We start from the raw sequence: 19458 nt of genomic DNA on the forward strand, positions 1-19458 counted from the left end.
CATCCTTTATTACTGAATCAGATTTTTAAAATACTGTTTTCTGCCATATTGCAATAGAAAAATATTCTTAATTATCGTAACAAATAGATATTTTTAAATACCTTTAACATTCTTATAAATATACGTCGATTAACTCTATAATAATAACGATAATAATCTGTAACATTTGTAAATTCTAAATCACTTTTTTCGAATTTAATTTCATTCGAATGAGAACTATTCTTTACTAAATGTAGTTGTAGTTCATTAGAACTTTGATCGAACATTTTTAACATTTGGTTTTGAAAATCGTTGAGTGAAAAAATAAAATATCGAAAGTAAAAAAACATGATGGGTCGTAATATCAATTTAGATCTTGAAGATTGTCTTCTTGATAGACGGGAAGTAGTTCGGCGTAAGTCAGATTTTCGTTGGACCATAAATTTTCGTTTAAATCTACAGATGTCGGTAGATTTATGACAGTCGGTTGATTTACTTGAAGCACTTCTGATTCATTTTCATAAGTGAATCCAGTTAGGGAATTTCCTTCTACCTGATGATCGTCGAAAATTTCAATATCAATTCCCTGACAGGTGAAATCGTACTCCTGCAATAATTGAGACGTCAAGACCGGATCCATTTGAATTAGATTTTCATTCGTTAAATCTTCACAAATATTATCGTTCTGAATTTCATTGAAGTCGGGAATAATCCATGCATCTTGCATGGCTAATTTTGTAATGTCCGTAGGTGATTCGTTGCTAACTTGGAGTTTTTCTTTCACCGAATTGTCCCAACCGTCGTCGATAATTTCAATACTTTGTGATTTTTTAGTTGGAAGAAAAGGAGGTGGAGGAACTTCGGGCAATTTGGATACTTTTCTCTTTTTGTTATTGCTCTTTTTATTTGTCTTCGGATTTTTAGATTTTGATACCTTTGAATTCTTGCTCGATGATTCGGTGACAAATTCCGGATTTACTTTCGAACGAGAGAGAACTATTTTCAAATTATCCGATTTCGATCGTTTTCGCTTTAGATTGACGATTTCGAAATTATCAAACAATTGAAGTTCTCGATTTTCCATTTTCTTGATATTGACTCGATTTTTCTTGAAAGCACCATTGTTCGTTTCTTCTTTCACTTCCGGAATTTTATCAATTCTGCTAATTATCACCGTTGGTTGATTTTTTAAAATCACTTCAGGATTGTTGACAGCTTTCGCTTTTGAACTTTCTTCGGGTGGATTTGAACTTTGGTTGATTTGAGTCGGAATTACTTTTTGTTTCCTTGAATCTTGAATAACTTTGGCCTTTGCTTCCTTTGGTTCGGTTTCAATTAACCGAATTGTTGAAATCACTTTTGGTTTTATGAAAACTTCTTTGGGCTTTGGCTCTTCTTTGGGCTTTGGGCTTATTGCCTTCGCTTTCTGAATAGTTTCTTCGTATTTCACACACGGACTGTAGTTTACAACTATTTGTGAATCATTGAATGTTTCCTGTATTTTGTTCGCCATGGTTTGTGGTGTTTGAATAATTATCCTCGACTTGTGATTCAATTCTGTGTTTTTTTTAGAATACTTCGAGTTTTTAAGTACTGATTTCGGTTTTTTAAACTGATGCTCCTGTACTTTGGGATTGCATTTTATCTTTGGAATTTTTAAAAGCGTTTCAGTTTTGAATTTTTCGACTTTTTTAACATCACCAGAAACTTTGTTTTGATAAACTTTTTTATCAACTACAATATTATTTGCCATTTTTGAACTTGTCGGTTGACTTTGAGAAACGTTATTTCCAATAATTGGCACATTTTGATAAGTGAAAATCTGAGTGTCATTCCAAACTAACGGCTGGTTGGAAACAATTTGTGGCACACTGCATTTATTTAAATAATCATTTTGAATTATTTTTATTTCCTGCACAGAATTCGATTGAGGAACATTTTTCGCTACAGGTAAAATACTAACTTCTTGTCTTAATGGCACTATTTTTTTTAACACAGCCAAAGTTGGTTTCTTTACTTGCAATTTCGGTGCAATTTTTTGTTGAAACTTGAATTTCTTATCTTCTCGAGTATTCGTTGTTTCAGAAGTTCGATTGTGAATTTTAAGGCAAATTGGTTCTTCTTGTAATTTATAATTTGAATCTCCAACAGTCATATTTGAATTCCTTTGAAATTTGTCGCTATTATTATTATTCTTTGGCGATTGATTATTATTTAAAGCGTTTACAGTAGAAATTTCATTTTCAAAAGATTTGTTCATTTTGTAGAGAAGTTGAAGACTGAGTATTGATAATGACAGTTCCTCCACTGTATGAACAGTAATTTGATGTTGATGCATTTCCACAGGTGTTGACATCGAACAAGTGCAAACAATACACTGATAATTAGTGTCCACAGTTTGAGTTGATTTTTGACAACATGAAGGAACCGATTGATTTCTTGAATTAGAACCTGCAAAAAAGTAAAAAAACACCTTGAGGTTTTATTACATAAAGGTATACATATTTTTTATTCATTTATACACAATTTAAAGGTTATAAATGTTATTGTTTACTTTTTTTTCACTTTAAAACTTTCCGTCGATTTCGAGAAGCTGCAGTTAAAAAAATACTTATTGTTGTTGAAAATACAATAAAAACAGTAGCTCATCTAAATATTCTATAATGTATTTAAAGGTTAAATACCTGTTGAATCAAAAAAATTGCCGGCATTGTCTGTATTTTCCGACGTCATTTTCTCTTTGTTCATTTTTGCTCATATCACTCATATATCACTTCTAAGGAATGTGTAACTTAAAACGTGCTATCAAAAATGTGCTAATAGAAATTATTTTATTCGGCATTACAACTTTGAGAAGTTGTAGAAAGAAATCACATTGTTTACATCTACACCACGCATATCACTTGCTAATTTACTATTTACTATCACATACACAATACCAGCCGGTAAATTTTAAACAAACAAAAACTTGCTTCACTCTATTCGAAATGGGTGTGAAGTTAGTCGAAACTAGAATCGATTAATCAATTGAGCCAAATAATAATTCAAAAGTTCCCGCGTTGACTACAATGATTTTTTTTTTCCTATAAATGGTTTGCAAGCCTGCTTTTCGCCACGCAAGTAATAACCTCAAAATTCTAAAGTGTCATTTTACTGTCAAAATTTTTATAAATAAAATATTTTCTTTAGTAAATATTAATTTATTAAATTCGCACAAATGAGCGAAAATGAGCAATTCGAAAATAGTTACTGACAATTTAATAAAATGGGACGATTCGTCGATAAATGCCCTCGCGCCATTGACGATAAATCAAAAAGAATGGTTAGAAAATTTAGAGGAAGAAATTTTATTATCTGATTCTGTCAATTTTAATGAAACTCCCGATAAAAGGAATTTGGGAGAAAATAATCATTTTAGTGGAACTGTCGAAAGAATTGAGACTTGTCAAGAATTATTACAATGCTATACCGAATTGGAGAAAAAGTAAGTTTTAATTTTACCTTATTTTTGTATTTTTTTATATATTTTATTAAAATACTGGTAAAGAGGTAAACTAATTAAATTCTTTTTGCAAAAATTTACTTGAATTTTTTTTTAAATAATGGAGTTTCTTTAATAATTTTAATTGAAAATTTTGAAAGCAATTGAATTTTATGGGGAAGAATTTTATTAAAATTGTATGAAAATAATTGAATTCCTGAGCAGAATTGAATTATTGATGAACAATAATTTATAATTCTTGCGAAAAATTTAACCCTATTTATAAAAATAATTGAATTGTTCCGCAGAATTGATTCAAAATTTTAGAAAATAAATGAATTTTATGTAAATATTTGAAAATAATTAAATTCTTTCGAGGAATTCTATTAAAATTATTTTGAAAAGAATTGAATTTCTGCAAAGAATTTTAGTATTTATAAAAATAATTGAATTCTTTCGTGAAATTTTATTAAAATTGTATTGCAAATAATTCAATTCCTGCGAAGAATTTTACTATTTATAAAACTAATTGAATTCTTCCAAGGAATGTTATGAAAATAATTGAATTGTTCCGAAGAATTTATTAAAATTTTAGGAAATAAATGAATTTTATGTAAATATTTGAAAATAATTAAATTCTTTCGAGAAATTCTATTAAAATTGTTTTGAAAAGAATTGAATTGCTGCAAAGAATTTTACTATATTTATAAAAATAATTGAATTGTTTCGAAGGATTTATTAAAATTTAAAAAAAAAATTTAAATTCTTTCGAGAAATTCAATTAAAGTTGTTTTGAAATTAATTAAATTTTAAAGCAATTTATTAAAATTAATTACATTCAAAATAATTGAATTCTTTCGAATAATATTATTATTTATATAAAAATAATTGAACTCTTGCGAAGAATTTTATTAAAAGTTTTGAAATTAATAAACAAGATTAATTAATTAGTAAATTAGTTATTAATTGAATTTTTTAAATTTTGACTATGAAATTATTCAAAAATTTAAATTTGAAAATAAAAAATTTTGTAATTTGGATAATAATAATAAATTGAATATCTCGTTCCGTCATTTGCTAGTTTAAAATAAAATAATATTAAAAAAAAAATTTTTTTGAAAGAAAATATATACTTAATTAGTAAGTAATAATAATTATGGAAGTCTAATAATTATTAGATTTGGATGATTTGAATAAATTAATATTTTTTATCCAGATATATTTTGGCAGAAGATGCAAAGTACATGACGTATCTCAAGCAATTAACGTGTCGTCGGGAGGAATGTGACAATCTACACTCGGAAATTGGAAAATCTTTGGCTGACTTTTCGACACTTTCGAAGCAATACAGTTTAGTATCGGGAAAAACAACATCTTTGTACGATGCAAGTGAACAATTGATTGCCGATCAGGAGACATTGAACACTTTAACGAATAGTGTCGCGGAGTATATAAAATATTTCAAAGAAGTTGATATTATCATGGATAAATTAGACGCTCCAACACTTTCCGTTAACAGTGAAGTATTCTTCAATCTCATCAACAAAATCGACACGAACATGGACTTTATGCAAAATAATCCAACTTTTAAAGAGAGTGCAACCTATTCGATGAAATATCGTCATTGCCAATCCAAAGCAATTACGTTAATAACCAACTATATTTTCAAATCTTTAGCAAAAGCTACGGAGAGCATTTTAAATTCCAAAACTGGAGGTTTAGAGGAAAATTCCGACGCGACTTTGGCTTTGTTTTACGGTCGATTCCAAACGACTCTACCAAAAGTGAAATCAATTATCGAGAGGATCGAAGCGATGTCGTATAAGCGACAAGAGTACGATACACTTTTGACAGAATGTCATCAGTACTACTTAAGCCAAAGAGGATTGGTTCTTGGACCGAGTGTTCAAAAGGCGTTGCAATCAGTCAAGGATAAATGTAATGGCGATCATTGTAGTCTTGTGCGACATTCTTGTGCATTACTCCTTCATGCTTCCATCGACGAACATAGATTATTTTATCAATTTTTTACAAAATTCTCGCCAAGTTTGACTGCTTATTTAGAAGGTCTTTGCACATCTCTCTACGATACTTTACGACCATTTATCATTCACATCAATCATTTAGAAACTCTAGCCGAGATTTGCTGTATTCTCAGGATAGAAATGCTCGACGAGCATGTACAAAATAATTTCGAACCTCTACAGGGCTTTGGAAATATTTGCCTCCAATTGTTACACGACGTTCAGGAAAGATTAGTCTTCCGTGCACATTTATATTTACAAACGGATGTCGCTGGTTATAAACCGTCGCCTGGCGATTTGTCATATCCGGAGAAATTGAAAATGATGGAAGAAATTGCCCAATCGATACGCGAAGAAACGAGGCAAATTAAATTAAAGAGAATATCGGTTTCGTCAATGGATAGTAATATTTCGGAGCCAATTTCAAGAACACACTTGACAATGGATCCGTATTATCAGAGAAGTAATATGGGCAATTCACCGGCTGATCTTCATGGAATGTGGTATCCGACAGTGAGAAGAACACTCGTTTGTTTATCGAGACTTTATCGATGTGTTGACAGGCCTGTTTTTCAATCTCTCAGTCAGGAGGCGATTACTCTTTGCGTTCAGAGTATCGAGGAGGCAAAACAACAAATTCAATCGCGAGCCACTCAATTGGACGCTGAACTCTTTCAAATCAAACATCTTTTGATTTTACGAGAACAAATCGCACCCTTTCAGGTAAAAATTGAAAATTGTCTTTATCCTTTTATTTTTTCTTTTAAAAAAATCCATTTAAGAAACTAATTATCATTTCAGGTGGATTTTACGGTCAAGGAATACAGTCTGGATTTCTCGAAAGTGAAAACAGCAGCTTTTGGATTACTCGAGAAACGTTCGCGTCTGTTTACACTATCTAACAATGCCCTTTTGGAATTTCTTTTAGAAGGCGCTCCTCAAATGAAGGAGCATTTGATCGATTCACGTAAACACGTGGACGCTAAACTTAAATCCACTTGTCAAAGACTGATTCAGTATTCGACGAATTTATTAATCGAACCAGTACTGAAATTATTGGAAAAAGCAAAGATTACTGGTGAGAATAAAAATCCGGAATTAGGAACTGCACAAGATGTCGCCGCTTCTGTTAGCGAAGCAATACGATTGATAAAATTTAAATTACCCGGTCTTCAACAATCAATGCAATTATATTTAGCAAACAAAGAAACGGAATGCATTTTATTTAGACCAATTAAGAATAATATTGTCGCTGCTTTTACGCAATTATTGCAAATTTTAAATACCTGTTATAATTCGGAAGATCTTATGTTAATTGCCTGTCCAATTCCAGAACAAATTTCCGTAATGTTAAGTTCATCGAGTCTTATTACACAGGGAAAAATGATTGATCAAGAAAAACCGAAATCTAGTGTCTCAATGGAAAAAGAAGAAACGTGAATTTGTGTGAGAGCTTTCATTTTTTTAATTATAGGCGTTTGTAAATATTGTTTTTAAATTGTTCGCAATATAGAGTATTTTTTACTGTAAAAAAAAGATGATGTAAATATAAAAACTGCAGTGTACAGTTTCATGGTGTAAATGATAATTTATACAGGAGAGAAAATTATTAAAGCTGAATATTAAAAATAACGGTTTACTTATATTTTTAATCATAAACTATAGATACAAGTTTTTTTTACTTGTATACGAACTTTTTTTTTTAAAAAAAGAAACTTTTTTTAGTATTTTAGTCATCTCACAGCCAGAAATGATTTGGAGCTAAATTAATAAAATAATTTTTCGTAAATGTATTTTAAATCACATCTTACTCTAAAACTCGCTTTGTATATAGCTGGTAAATAATTTTGCTAGCTACGGGTCCGAGTTGGCGATTTGTGTTTCCATATTGTAATGGACTGAGTAATTCCTGTCCATTAATGTCCGAATCAATCATCGCAGTGTAAAGTAATTTTGGTGTTGGAAATACTTCCACAATAGCTGTAGCTTTCTCTTGAGAAACTCCTTTTATTTGTGCGAGTTGACGTTTAAACATGTCTTTCACTTTTATGTGCTGAAAAAAAATATTATTGAAATATTTTCAAGAATAATTCAAGCTTGTTGAAGTAAACAGGGCTTGAACCAGTGAAAGTATTAAAAAATACGGACTTTAAGGACCAAAAATGAAAAAATACGGACTGTACGGACCAATTACTGACAAAAATATAAGTCCGAGTCAAATAAGAGAACATTTTACTTAAAACTATAAATTAAAGTTTTTATTAACTATAAAACATGTGATAAAATCATTATTATTATTATAAAAATACTGTAGTTCTTCAAAATTATTTTTATCATTTCAATTCAATTATTATTTTCAAGAATTTTTAACTAAAATTCTTCTTTAAATCAATTATTTTTAATAATTTTCGAAAAAGTTCTTTGACAATTTTCAAATTCATTTGTTTAGAATATTCAATTTTACGAAATTTCAATTATTCGTAAATTCTTCAATTAAATATATTTTAGAAAATAAAAACTTCAAATAATATAAAAAAAATTCAATTAAACTTTTTCAAAAAATTTAATTTCAAAATTCAATTATTTCTAAAAATCCACGCTACAATTCTTTTAATATTCAATTATATCTAAAATGCCAACTAAAATTAATTTTCAATTCAATTTTTTATGAGAAATTTCTACTAGAATTCAACTATTTAAATACAAAAATAAATAATTTATTATATAATTGAATTTTTCTTAAAATTGAATTATCAAAAAGAATTTTTTCAACAAATTTTTAAGTAATTGAATTCTTTAGACGAATTTTAATAAAATTTTTAAGAATAATTACAATTTTCGAGAAATTTGATTAAAATTGTATTAAAAATAATTGAAATTCTGCGATGAGTTTTATTATTTATGAAAATAATTGAATTCCTAAAAAGAATTTTATTATTTTTGAACATAATTAAGTTTTTGCGAAGAACTTCATTACTTTTAAAAATAATTGAATTTCTACAATAATTTGTAATTTCTCAAAAATTAAATTTTTTAAAAGTGTTTTAAAATAAAATTCGTCTATAAATGCATTATTTTTTTAATAATTTTTGAAAAAGTTTTTTGAGAATTTTCAAATTTATTTGTTTACAATTCAATTCAATAAATATTTTATTATTATTATTTTATTATTCTAAAAATAGAATTTTCATAAAAAATTTTATCAACAAATTTTTAAATAATTGAATTCTCTTGACAAATTTTAATAAAGCTTTTAAGAATAATTTCATTTTTCCAGAAGATGAAAATTTTATTAAAAATAATTAAAATTCTGCTAAGAATTTTATTAAAATTTTTGAAAATAATTTAATTCTTTGAAGAAATTTAATTAAAAATGTATTGAAAATAATACTTAAATTGAAATATAATTAATTTGTAGCAAAGGTTTTTAAAATAATTGAATTTCTTTAATAAATTTTAATAAAAGTTTTAAGAATAATTGCACTTTTCAAAGAATTCCGTAAAAATTGTATTCAAAATAATTGAAATTTGTGAGTTTATTTATTTATGGAAATAATTGAATTCCTAAAAAGAATTTTATTTACGAAAATAATTGATTCACTGTAAAAATTTTATTATTTATGAAAATAATTGAATTATTTAGAAGAAATTTATTTTAAAAATTAGGAAGTAATTGAATTCCTGTGAAATTTTTATTATTTATGGAAATAATTGAATTATTTAGAAGAAATTTATTTAAAAAATTAGTAAATAATTGAATTCCTGTGAAATTTTTATTATTTAGGGAAATAATTGAATTCTTGTGAACGATTTTAATAAAATTTTTGTAAATATTTGAATTTTTTTAAAGAATTTTATGAAAATTTAAAGGAATAATTCAATTATTTTTACTAATGTTATTAAAATGGTACTAAAAATAATTGAAATTTTTCAATTAGGTATTTATAAATATAAATTAATGAATTCTTAAAAAGAATTTTATTTTTTATGAAAACAATCAAATGTTTGCGTAGAATTTTATTAAAATTTTTGAAAATAATTGAATTACGGAGAATTTTACTATTTATAAAAATAATTGAAATTTTGACGAGAATTTAATTATTTCTAAAAATAATTGAAATTTTGACGGAAATTTTATTATTTCTAAAAATAATTGAAATTTTGACGAAAATTTTATTATTTCTAAAAATAATTGAATTACTGCGAAGAATTTTATTACTTTTGCAAATAATTGAATTTCTGCAATCATTTGTAACATTTGTAATTTTTCTAAAATTTTACAAATTATATCGTATAATTTACGAACTTTTCGCCCTTTTTCTATCAATTTACGGACTTTACGGACCTCTTTTAAAAAAACTGACTATTACGGACTTGAATAAAATTTACAGAGCTAGTTCGAGCCCTGAGTAAAAAACCCAAAAGAAAAATAGAGAAAGAAATTACAAAAAAATACCTTTGATTTTGCGTTGTCCTTATTAAATTTCTGAAATTCCATCACTCGTTCAGATTTTTTAGTAACATCGATAAAATCTAAGTCTTCCTTCTCGACACAAATTAATTGCTTGCCCTGAAAATAAAAACAAAATAGAATATGGAACAAAATTAAAAAGCATATATACAATTTTCTTTCATACCGAATACTTATTTCTCAAACTTTTTGTTAATATTGACAAATAGGACATTGAGTCTTGATGACTGTCAGTGTATTGAACAATGAAACCATCACGAATCATGGTGCTAACTGAGGCTTGAAAAAGAGCCTTTTTATCCAAAACAGTATGTTCATTGTTAGCATAAGTTTCTATCAAGTAAATACGATTTTTAATTCCTGAGTTCTTCATTCTCCACTGTAAATAAAATTTAGTTTTAGAAAGAAAAGAAAATGATTCAATCGAGATTTTTTTTACCTTTTGTTCACGATATCTTTCATCTTTTATACTTTGTGCCAAATCATCAATTCTCTTTCTCTCAACAATATGCGGAAGTACAACTTCTTGTTTTGTATTTCGACACCTGGCTATCCACAAGAAATCTCCAAGTTTCAAGTGTCGTACTTCGAAATTTACCTCCAAGGCTCTTAATTCTTTACAAGTCTCATCAACCTTTTGTTTTGCTTTTCTAAAATCAATATTAATTAAAAATTTTCCATAAAAAATATTGTAATTGTAATTTATTAAAGGTGGAAGAAGTTAATTGTAATTTATATTTGTAATCTTACCCGCTAGTTTCTTGAACGTCGACCAATAACAAAATATCGAACGTATAAGGTTCAAAAACGAATTTTTGAAAATTTTCTCTACTTTTCAAAGTTGGCGGAATATTTTCCACATTAGATAAAAAATTTTCTTCAGTAAAATTAGAGGGAAATCTTTGTTGAAATTCTGGTTGTTTCGTGGACGTTGACGGGATATTTTTTATCTGGTCATAATAATTGTCATTGTCAAAATTATAGAGTCTTTCCTGACTTTTTGATTGTTTTGTTGACGTTGACGGAATATTTTTTATCTGATCATAATAATTGTCATTGTCAAAATTATAGAGTCTTTCCTGTCTTTCCGTTTGTGCTTTTGAAGTAGACGGAATGCTTCGAAAATTATCGTCAATATTAGCAAGTGCAAAATTTGACAATGAATGAGGTTTCGGTCGAACTTGAACCGCTTCATCTTCGTCTGAACTATCGAGAAGGGTGACATCAGCTCTAGTTGTGAAACTCGTATTGTTGACATTTCCATTATTTTTCTTTGAATTTTGCATGGCTTCGACAAGTTTTTCTCCTTTAGCACTGATACGGAACCTTTAAAAAATTATCATTTTATAAATATTAACAATTTTGACGCTCAGGGTGTCTAACACAGATTGAGGAAAGAATTCTCTGATATTTTTGTACTTTTTACTTAAATGTAAATGTTAACTTACCTGGAAGGTTTGCTCCAGGATACAACGAGTTCTTCTTTTACAAGCTTTGTCATTGAATTCCAAGCAGTATAAAATGTACCAGCTTGAGCTTTTGATAATGACGTGTCGCATATGGGCTGTGCCTCTTGTTGCAATTCTGCCTTTGTCATGTAACCTAATATTAAACAAAATACGAATTTACTTTCTGGAAAAATCCTCTAAATTTTAATGAATTAATTCTGACTGCCTTTGTCTCAATTTTTTAAATTTACCTTTATAACCTGGAAGTTTTGACTGTAAATACAAAGTTGTGAGTAAAGCTTCACCACCTGTTCCTGGTTTGGGTACGTAAGTCCTTGGTGACTGAAAAGAGCACCATTCTTGAATTATTTGTTAAATTATACTTTTCTGATTGTTTTTTTTTCAAATGCCTTCTTTTTTGTTACTATTTTCTTTTTACTTAAAATTGTTTTCCATTAAAATTGTATATTTTTACTATAAATTACCTTCATTTTCCTAGGAGTTCCATTTCCCTCCATATGCTGATCCAACCTCTTAGTTATCATGGCACAAACGCCCGAACCGAAGTATTTTAATTTCCGACAGTCTTCTCCAGTATAAAGTACTTCTTTATGCTCCTTGAGAGACTTGGCAGCTTTTCCTAAACACTGTTTAAGTGGTTCTTTCTTTTGTTTCGCTGCCTCCTCTTTCCATTCCAAAAGCCATTGTAAAAAGAGCGGATTGGCACATTCTTCCTCCTTACGCCGTTTCATCTTTACGCTAGAAATACATTCTTTTATTACATTCGATATTTAAAAATATATATTACGTGCATAATTTATAAGGTTTCAGTCTTTATCAAACAATTTTAAATAATGAATAAATAATAATTTAATTTTGGTTATAAGGAAGTCTATCTACACAAAAAGACATGTCTCGTCAAAAATTGACTATGAAATAAATAAACAAAAAATATTAATTAACTTAATAATTTCAGATTCAAACTTTAAAAAAATTCAATTATTAACTAATTTACTAATTAATTATATTCTTGTTTATTAATTTCAAAAATTTTTTTTTAATTCTTCACAAGAATTCAATTATTATCATAAATAATAACATTCTTCAAAGGAATTCAATTATTTTCATTAATAATAAAATTCTTCGGAGAAATTCAATTATTTTTAAATAAAATTTTAATAAAATCCTTCGAAACAATTAAATTATTTTTTTAAATGGTAAAATTTTTTGCAAAAATTCAATTATTTTCAACAAAATTTCACGAAAGAATTCAATTTTTTTCTTAATTCGTTATAAAATTTTTCAAAAGAATTCGATTATTTTCTAAAAAAAATTTCACGAAAGAATTCAATTATTTTCCTGAATAAAAGAATTCTTCGAAGGAATTCTATTTTTATCAAATTTTTTAATAAAATTCTTTGCAACAATTTGATTATTTTCAATACATTAATTTTAAAATTGAAAATATTTAAAAAGAAAAATTACTATTAAAAAAGTTTACGAAACAGAAAAGAAAACGACAACTTCAAACTGCGAACAGATTACCGGAATACAATGATTATTAATTTAGATTTTTATTTATAAACATTGAATATTTATAATCCGACTAGATAGCTATAGAAAATATTAAACCCTACCCCAAAAATCTTCCAACCAATGTAATTACAATGAATTATTAATTTGAAATTGAAATTTCAATATTTTGACGTAAACAAAATTTCACCGGTGTTTCGTTTATCTACAACAAAAACAGAAATTGTCGAAATCCACACAAGTTTCTCAAAAGTATTTTTTATACTCACGTCTGATAAAAATCACAAATAAAAATCTATAGAATAATTCAAATTGTTTAAATTTAAATGATTTAAATCATAAATAATAAGATACAAAAGCAAATAGTTCTACAAATGTCAACAAACAATGGCGAACACTGTGAATATTGCATATAAGGGATACCAACCTACTTCGGATTTTTAACTTCCCAAGGTTGGTAATCTTTTCATTTCTAAAAAGTGTCTAGAAAAAAATCTCGTAATTATCAATTTTCTGCAATAAAAAAGAATATGTTTTTCAATTTTGATTAAAAAATACAATAAATAATATTCTCTGGTAATAGAATTCTTAATAAATGTCTTTAATAAGTTTTCGCTGTTGATAATTAACTGCGTTTTTTATCGTTTTTGTCAAGTGCGCGTTAGACACGTGGTTTTCTAACCTCACTTTTTTCTCTTCGAAAAAACTAAAAAAATACGATTTTTAAAGTTATAAATCAAGGAAATCAAGTATGACAATCTATCACGACGAGGTAGAAATTGAGGATTTTGAATACGATCCCGAAGAAGAGCAATATACGTATCCATGTCCTTGTGGCGATCGTTTTACAATAACCAAAGCCGACTTGCTTGCAGGAGAAACTGAAGCACTTTGTAACTCGTGTTCACTTGTTGTTAAAGTGATTTATGATTTGAATAAACTTCTCAAGGAGGAAGAAGAGGCAAATTCAGCGAAGAAATCACATCAACAGACACAAAAAGCATAGGTAATTTATTATTCTTTTTCTTGTATAAATTCCCCAAGTTTCATTAATTCAAATCTCACCATTTGTTTTAAGAAGTAAACGAAGTAAAGATTTTAATAATAAATAAAAATAATAATAAATCTTCCTCTAATATAGAATTTAAGTATTTTTGCTTCTTTCCAGATAGTTTTTTTTATATAGAATAAAAGAAAGAAGCTACAATGGCGGGCCGTGGTCGAGGACGAGGTAAACCGACAATGTCGATTTCCAATGAACAATTGGGACTTAGTAAAGAACAACAACCACCGCAAGTTGCACAGCCACCGCCAAAATTTCCACCTCTAGTTTACAAACCAGTGACATTTAACATTACTGACGAATTCAGTTATTTATTCGAATTGAAACGTGATTTTGCCGAATTCATGAAGGAATCCGCATATAATGTCGAACCAGTTATTATTAAAAAGGATATTGATCGTTATTCCGATCACTATTTAAGTAAGGTCACGAGTTTCGAATCCAGATACGACTGGACGAGAATGCCCGTCGAATTAAAACCATTGACGAAGAAACGTAAATCAGTGAATAGTGGTGTTGTTATTCCAAATAAGCGAAAAGAGATAAACATTGAGGAGAAATTGAAGGAACTCGAGAAGAAGGAAATTAGTCATAATTCTGATGTTGAGGAAGATACTAAGGAAGAAGAGGACAAGGAGGAGAAGGATCCAGATGAAATAATAGAAGATGAGGAGGAGGATATTGATGAGGAAATGGATGATGGAACCGATTATGTTAATAATTATTTTGATAATGGAGAAGGTTACGATGAAGAAGAAGATAATATTGACGATGGCCCTGTGTATTAAAGGTATTTTGTTTACTAATTTTAGTAAACAAAAACAATTTTCCTCAAATTTATTGTATATTGCTCTTTTTAATTTAAGCATTAAGCGGAATTTGTTTTTTCAATAATAACAGGGCTCGAACTAGGTCCGTAAAAGTCAGTTTTTTTGAAAAAAGGTCTGTAAAGTTCGTAATTTGTTAGAAAAAGGACGAAAAGTTCGTAAATTGTACGATATAATTTGGAGAATTTTAGAGAAATTACAAACGATTGCAGAAATTCAATAATTTTCAAAAGTAATAAAATTCTTCTCAGAAATTCAATTACCTATGTTAAAAAATTTTTAAAAATTCTCTCCAAAATTCAATTATTTTCAAAAATTTTAATTAAATTCTTGACAAAATTTCAATTATTTCCAAAAATTTTCCTCAATTCATAATGCTTTTCAATATCTAGTATATTAATAAAATTTTCCAAAAAAATTCAATTATTTAAAAAAAATGTAATAAAATTCTACGCAAAACATTTAATTATTTTAATAAAATAATAAAAATTATATTCAAAAATTTACCAAAATTCTCTTCTAAATTTTAATTATCCATAATAAAATTTTTCTCCGAAATTTAATTATTTTCAAAAATTTTAATAAAATTCTTTGTTTGCATTTTAATTATTTTTAATACAATTTTCATCAAATTTCTCGAAAAACGAAATTATTTTTTAAAAATTTATTAAAATTTGTCAAGAGAATTCAATTATTTAAAAAATTTGTTAATAAAATTCTTTATAAAAATTCAATTTTAAGAAACATTCAATTATTTAATAAAATATTTATTTTTCTATTTAAATAATTGAATTCTCGTAGAATTTTCTAATAAATATTGATTTAAAAATGAATTTCACTTAAAATTAAATTGCAAACAAATGAATTGAAAAATTCTCCAAGAACTTTTTCAAAAATTATTAAAAAATAATAGATTTATAGAAGAATTTTAGTAAAAAACACTAAAAAAAATTGAATTTTGGAGAAATTACAAATTATTGCAGAAATTCAATTATTTTCAAGAGTAATAAAATTCTTCGCAGAAATTTAATTACGTTTAAAAATATGAAAATTCTTTTTAAAGAATTTTCAATTTTTCAATTATTTTCCATACAATTTTAATCTAATTTCTCCAAAAAAGGAATTATTCTTAAAAATTTTATTAAAATTCGTCAAAAGGATTTAATTATTTAAAAATTTGCTGATAAAATTCTTTATGAGAATTAAATTTTAAGAAACATTCAATTAATTTAATAAATTATTTATTTTGTATTTAAATAATTGAATTCTAGTAGAAGTTTCTAATAAAAATGATTTAAAAATGAATTTCATTTGGAATTTTAGAAAATTGAATATTAAAAGCATTGTTGCGTGAATTTTTAAAATTAATTGAATTTTGAAATTAATTTTTTTGAAAAAGTTTAATTTAATTTTTTTTTATATTATTTGAAGTTTTTAATTTCTAAAATATATTTAATTGAAGAATTTACGAATAATTAAAATTTCGTAAATTGGAATAATCTAAACAAATGAATTTGAAAATTCTCAAAGAACTTTTTCGAAAATTATTCAAAATAATTGATTTAAAGAAGAATTTTAGTTAAAAATTCTTAAAAATAATTATTGAATTGAAATGATGAAAATAATTTTGATTGTATATTTTTTCGTCAGTAATAGATCCGTAATTTTTCATTTTTGGTCCGTAAAGTCCGTATTTTTAAATAATATCACTGGTTCGAACCCTGATAATAGAAAATTGCTCAATTGGTAAATTTTCAGCTTTCCGGCATTTGAAACTTTCAGAGCGGAAGTAAAGTAGATTTCTATTCTCGCCTCTACCTTTCTACGATAATTGTAAATTTATTTTACTCACAAATAGTAAAATCACTTTTTCGAGAATCGAGAATCATAAGTTGATCATTTCTTGAGAATTCTTGAAAACCTAAATCAATTAAATATTTATCTTAATACTTAGAAAATTTATATTTGATTGAATTCTATTGATTTTTGTATTGTTGAAAATGCATGTTTATAAATGTCAATCGATAAAAATGCAGTTGTTGAAATTATTAACAATCATGGGACAAATTTTGAAAGAAAAGTTTTAATCGAAATCGTTAAATTTAAAATACAATTGACTTTTAGTTTTTTTTGTCTTATAACGAATTTTTTAAATACTGAACATTATTTTTAAATGCAGAGTGCAAACTGCTGACATTGAATTTCGAATTCCGGGCACGTTTGCTACACTCACGTAACACATTACAGAAGCAGAATCTGCATTGGTTACAAGCGGTTGCTGTATCACTGTCCTAAACATAAGCCTCCTATCAACCTTCATTTAAATAGCGGAATACAAATTATTAATCATAAATTTTCAATTTTATTTTATTCTTTTTTTATTAATTCAATTAATTATTGAGTTTATTCCTAATTTTTTCTATTATTAACATAAGTTTATTTGAATTTACGATTAATTAATTTAGCAATTATTAACTAATTAATTTCTATTCAATTTCAACGATTGCCTCAAAATATGTATATTTCGAGAATATAATTTGTCGAGACACAAATTGAAAATAAAATACAATTTATTTGAAAATTACAAAAGAATCATATATCTGTGTTTATGACCCATTGAATGAAAGAAACGAATCGCATTTAACAAAATCACAGTTTTACAAAGGATTGAGATTTAATTAACGTTCTCAAAAAGTTTCACAACAAAAATAAAATTGTGTTGAATGAAATGAAATCGTTTCATACTCGTTTCGTATGCAAGAGAGTAATCAAAAGGAGTTTATATAAAAGGGGACAAGTCATTCTCCAAAGTTCAGTGAAAATTTGACTGTCGAGTGAAATCATATAATATGCAGGTAAAACAAAATGATTAGCGAATATCTCCTCACTTTTCCACGTGTTTGTGAAACAAATTTAAAATTTCACGTATAGAAGAAAATTAGAAAAAATATTAAAAAGATTAAAATTAAAAAAAAGAGTTAATTAAACAAAGCTTTCACAAGACGAAGGAAAATTAAGTAAAATAGTTTTAATTTGATATAAATTAATTTTGATATAAATTTTAATTTTGTTTTTAATTTGATTTAAAAAGAGAATTTTCTTTTTTTTTGAAGTAAAAGAAGTGGAAGAAGTGAAAGAAAAGTAAAAAGTAATAAAATCTTGAGGCGATCTTTTAACGTTTTAATCTTGTTTTCAGAAATTGCTTTTGACCATTTTCCTTGGAGTGGCAGTGGGAAATTTGGCTCCGTATGCACCTCGGGGATGGCGACCGCATGGTCAATCGTTTAATCCGAGCAAAAATCAATTACAATCATACGGTCCACCTGCTGCATCCCTAACTTACGGATCATCGGAGTCAACCACACGCTATCCACCATTTGCAACAACAAAACAACCGCAGACCACTACAACAACAACCACAACGACGTTTAGAAGCAGTAGCAGAGAACCAACAACTACTCCGCCTCCAATACCTGAGGAAGACATCGCAAATAATCCCGCTTTCGCCATTGCGAATTCTTTCGCATTCAACAGACCAGTTTATATCTATAATACGTATCCTTTTTCCGGCTTCACTGTAATATGACCAAATAGAACTTTCACGAAGCTTACTAACTTCGCGTTTTCAATTTGAGACTGATATTCACGAGTGAAAAGATAGAGTTGCGTTTCTTTTTTTTTCTTCTTTTTTATTAGAGGAGAAAACTTCTTTTTTTGTTGGAAAAGAAAACAGCGAATTTTGCAAAAAATTGTTGATTTTTCGATTATTAAATTTATCATTTACTGAATATTTAGTAATATTATTGATATTAAATATCGAATGAAATATAATATTCTGGTGATTATTTCAATATACATACAATTTGAATTTTGATAATAAATATTGAATACACTCTCGATGTTCTAATTAACGTTCACTTAAGCTGTTTCTATCCAGTTTTTTTATTAACAATTATTTGATCCGCAAGTTTAAATTACAAACGAAATTAAATCCACTAATGAACGAAATATTTTTCATTAGGAATATTTTCATTTTTTACTGGTTGTAATAAAAATTAAAAACTCAAAGTTTAGAAATTTAGAAAATTTAGTAATTTAGAAATTTTGAAATTAATTTTTTTGACAGTGACGCAAAATTATTGCTGTAAAAATTTAATTTGAAGAATAAATAAATAAATTTTGTTCAATTAAACAAATTTAAAACATACAAATCATACAATTATAAAAGAATTATTCTCATTCAATATTATTATTCCAAAAGTAAATATTACTACTTCTAAAGCAAATTTTTCTAATTTTTAATTTCTTCGGAAATAGTAAAGTTATTCGTGAAATAAAAATTTGAACAGTCAATTTTAATATTTTTAGAGGAAATTTTACAAAGTCCGAAGTAAATTTTACTATTTTTATTGAAATTTACTCCGGTTGTAATAAAATTCATGGAATTTTAAAAGAAAAGTAGAGTTCTAACCAAAATTTTGATTCAAAATTTAGAAAAATTGAAGATTACGGAAAAATATCAAGATAAATAATAAACATAATTATAATAAATATTAAATAAATAAATATTCAAATGAAAAATAAGGTCAAATATTATTATAAAGTAAATAAAATATAAAAAAGAAATTTTAA

At 26.6% G+C, this 19458-nt stretch overlaps 5 protein-coding genes across 8 annotated transcripts; 3 read left to right on the top strand and 2 right to left on the bottom strand.

Annotated features, from left to right (window-relative positions):
* Nucleotides 1-43: 43 nt before the first annotated feature.
* Nucleotides 44-2954, bottom strand: LOC122509023 (inner centromere protein A-like). Its single transcript, XM_043622760.1, has 2 exons — nt 2664-2954; nt 44-2430 (listed from the first exon to the last, which is right to left on the bottom strand). The coding sequence occupies exons 1-2, from the start codon at nt 2725-2727 to the stop codon at nt 344-346; spliced, it is 2151 nt and encodes a 716-aa protein (XP_043478695.1). The 5' UTR covers nt 2728-2954; the 3' UTR covers nt 44-343.
* A 125-nt stretch (nt 2955-3079) lies between these two features.
* LOC122509022 (conserved oligomeric Golgi complex subunit 3) lies at nt 3080-7113 on the top strand. The gene is made up of 3 exons (XM_043622759.1): nt 3080-3463; nt 4677-6207; nt 6286-7113. Exons 1-3 carry the CDS (start codon nt 3207-3209, stop codon nt 6922-6924), a joined length of 2427 nt encoding a protein of 808 aa, XP_043478694.1. The 5' UTR covers nt 3080-3206; the 3' UTR covers nt 6925-7113.
* Nucleotides 7105-13689, bottom strand: LOC122509024 (crossover junction endonuclease MUS81). Of its 3 annotated transcripts, none has more exons than XM_043622762.1 (9): nt 13364-13689; nt 11889-12162; nt 11655-11745; nt 11404-11557; nt 10706-11281; nt 10395-10605; nt 10122-10334; nt 9941-10054; nt 7105-7537 (listed from the first exon to the last, which is right to left on the bottom strand). In XM_043622762.1, the coding sequence occupies exons 2-9, from the start codon at nt 12153-12155 to the stop codon at nt 7292-7294; spliced, it is 1872 nt and encodes a 623-aa protein (XP_043478697.1). In that variant the 5' UTR covers nt 12156-12162; nt 13364-13689; the 3' UTR covers nt 7105-7291. The 3 variants fall into 3 exon arrangements, with proteins under 3 accessions (XP_043478697.1, XP_043478696.1, XP_043478698.1); XM_043622761.1 differs by lacking the exon at nt 13364-13689 and adding an exon at nt 13206-13352; XM_043622763.1 differs by lacking the exon at nt 13364-13689 and adding an exon at nt 12889-12930.
* Nucleotides 13690-13805: 116 nt separating this feature from the next.
* LOC122509025 (DNA-directed RNA polymerase III subunit RPC7-like) lies at nt 13806-18159 on the top strand. Of its 2 annotated transcripts, XM_043622764.1 has the most exons (3): nt 13806-13942; nt 14105-14789; nt 18023-18159. In XM_043622764.1, exon 2 carries the CDS (start codon nt 14143-14145, stop codon nt 14785-14787), a length of 645 nt encoding a protein of 214 aa, XP_043478699.1. In that variant the 5' UTR covers nt 13806-13942; nt 14105-14142; the 3' UTR covers nt 14788-14789; nt 18023-18159. The 2 variants fall into 2 exon arrangements, with proteins under 2 accessions (XP_043478699.1, XP_043478700.1); XM_043622765.1 differs by lacking the exon at nt 18023-18159 and having other exon boundaries at nt 13808-13942; nt 14109-14916.
* On the top strand, nt 17676-18556 carry LOC122508940. The gene is made up of 2 exons (XM_043622621.1): nt 17676-17681; nt 18023-18556. The coding sequence occupies exons 1-2, from the start codon at nt 17676-17678 to the stop codon at nt 18410-18412; spliced, it is 396 nt and encodes a 131-aa protein (XP_043478556.1). The 3' UTR covers nt 18413-18556.
* The last annotated feature ends 902 nt before the right edge of the window (nt 18557-19458 follow it).

The sequence above is a fragment of the Leptopilina heterotoma genome, unplaced genomic scaffold (genome assembly GCF_015476425.1).
Source record: "Leptopilina heterotoma isolate Lh14 unplaced genomic scaffold, ASM1547642v1 Lhet_59, whole genome shotgun sequence".
NCBI lineage: Eukaryota > Metazoa > Arthropoda > Insecta > Hymenoptera > Figitidae > Leptopilina > Leptopilina heterotoma.

What these genes read in the sequence shown, in the direction of transcription:
- LOC122509023 (XM_043622760.1), bottom strand. Translation starts at nt 2,727, where the DNA reads ATGAACAAAGAGAAAATGACGTCGGAAAATACAGACAATGCCGGCAAT. An exon ending in CAATTTTTTTGATTCAACAG is followed by an intron (nt 2,431 to 2,663) that starts GTATTTAACCTT and finishes ACTTTTTTGCAG; the next exon opens with GTTCTAATTCAAGAAATCAA.
- LOC122509022 (XM_043622759.1), top strand. Translation starts at nt 3,207, where the DNA reads ATGAGCAATTCGAAAATAGTTACTGACAATTTAATAAAATGGGACGAT. An exon ending in TATACCGAATTGGAGAAAAA is followed by an intron (nt 3,464 to 4,676) that starts GTAAGTTTTAAT and finishes TTTTTTATCCAG; the next exon opens with ATATATTTTGGCAGAAGATG. An exon ending in AACAAATCGCACCCTTTCAG is followed by an intron (nt 6,208 to 6,285) that starts GTAAAAATTGAA and finishes TTATCATTTCAG; the next exon opens with GTGGATTTTACGGTCAAGGA.
- LOC122509024 (XM_043622762.1), bottom strand. Translation starts at nt 12,155, where the DNA reads ATGAAACGGCGTAAGGAGGAAGAATGTGCCAATCCGCTCTTTTTACAA. An exon ending in AAAACTTCCAGGTTATAAAG is followed by an intron (nt 11,558 to 11,654) that starts GTAAATTTAAAA and finishes GTTTAATATTAG; the next exon opens with GTTACATGACAAAGGCAGAA. An exon ending in AGGACAACGCAAAATCAAAG is followed by an intron (nt 7,538 to 9,940) that starts GTATTTTTTTGT and finishes ATTTTTTTTCAG; the next exon opens with CACATAAAAGTGAAAGACAT.
- LOC122509025 (XM_043622764.1), top strand. Translation starts at nt 14,143, where the DNA reads ATGGCGGGCCGTGGTCGAGGACGAGGTAAACCGACAATGTCGATTTCC.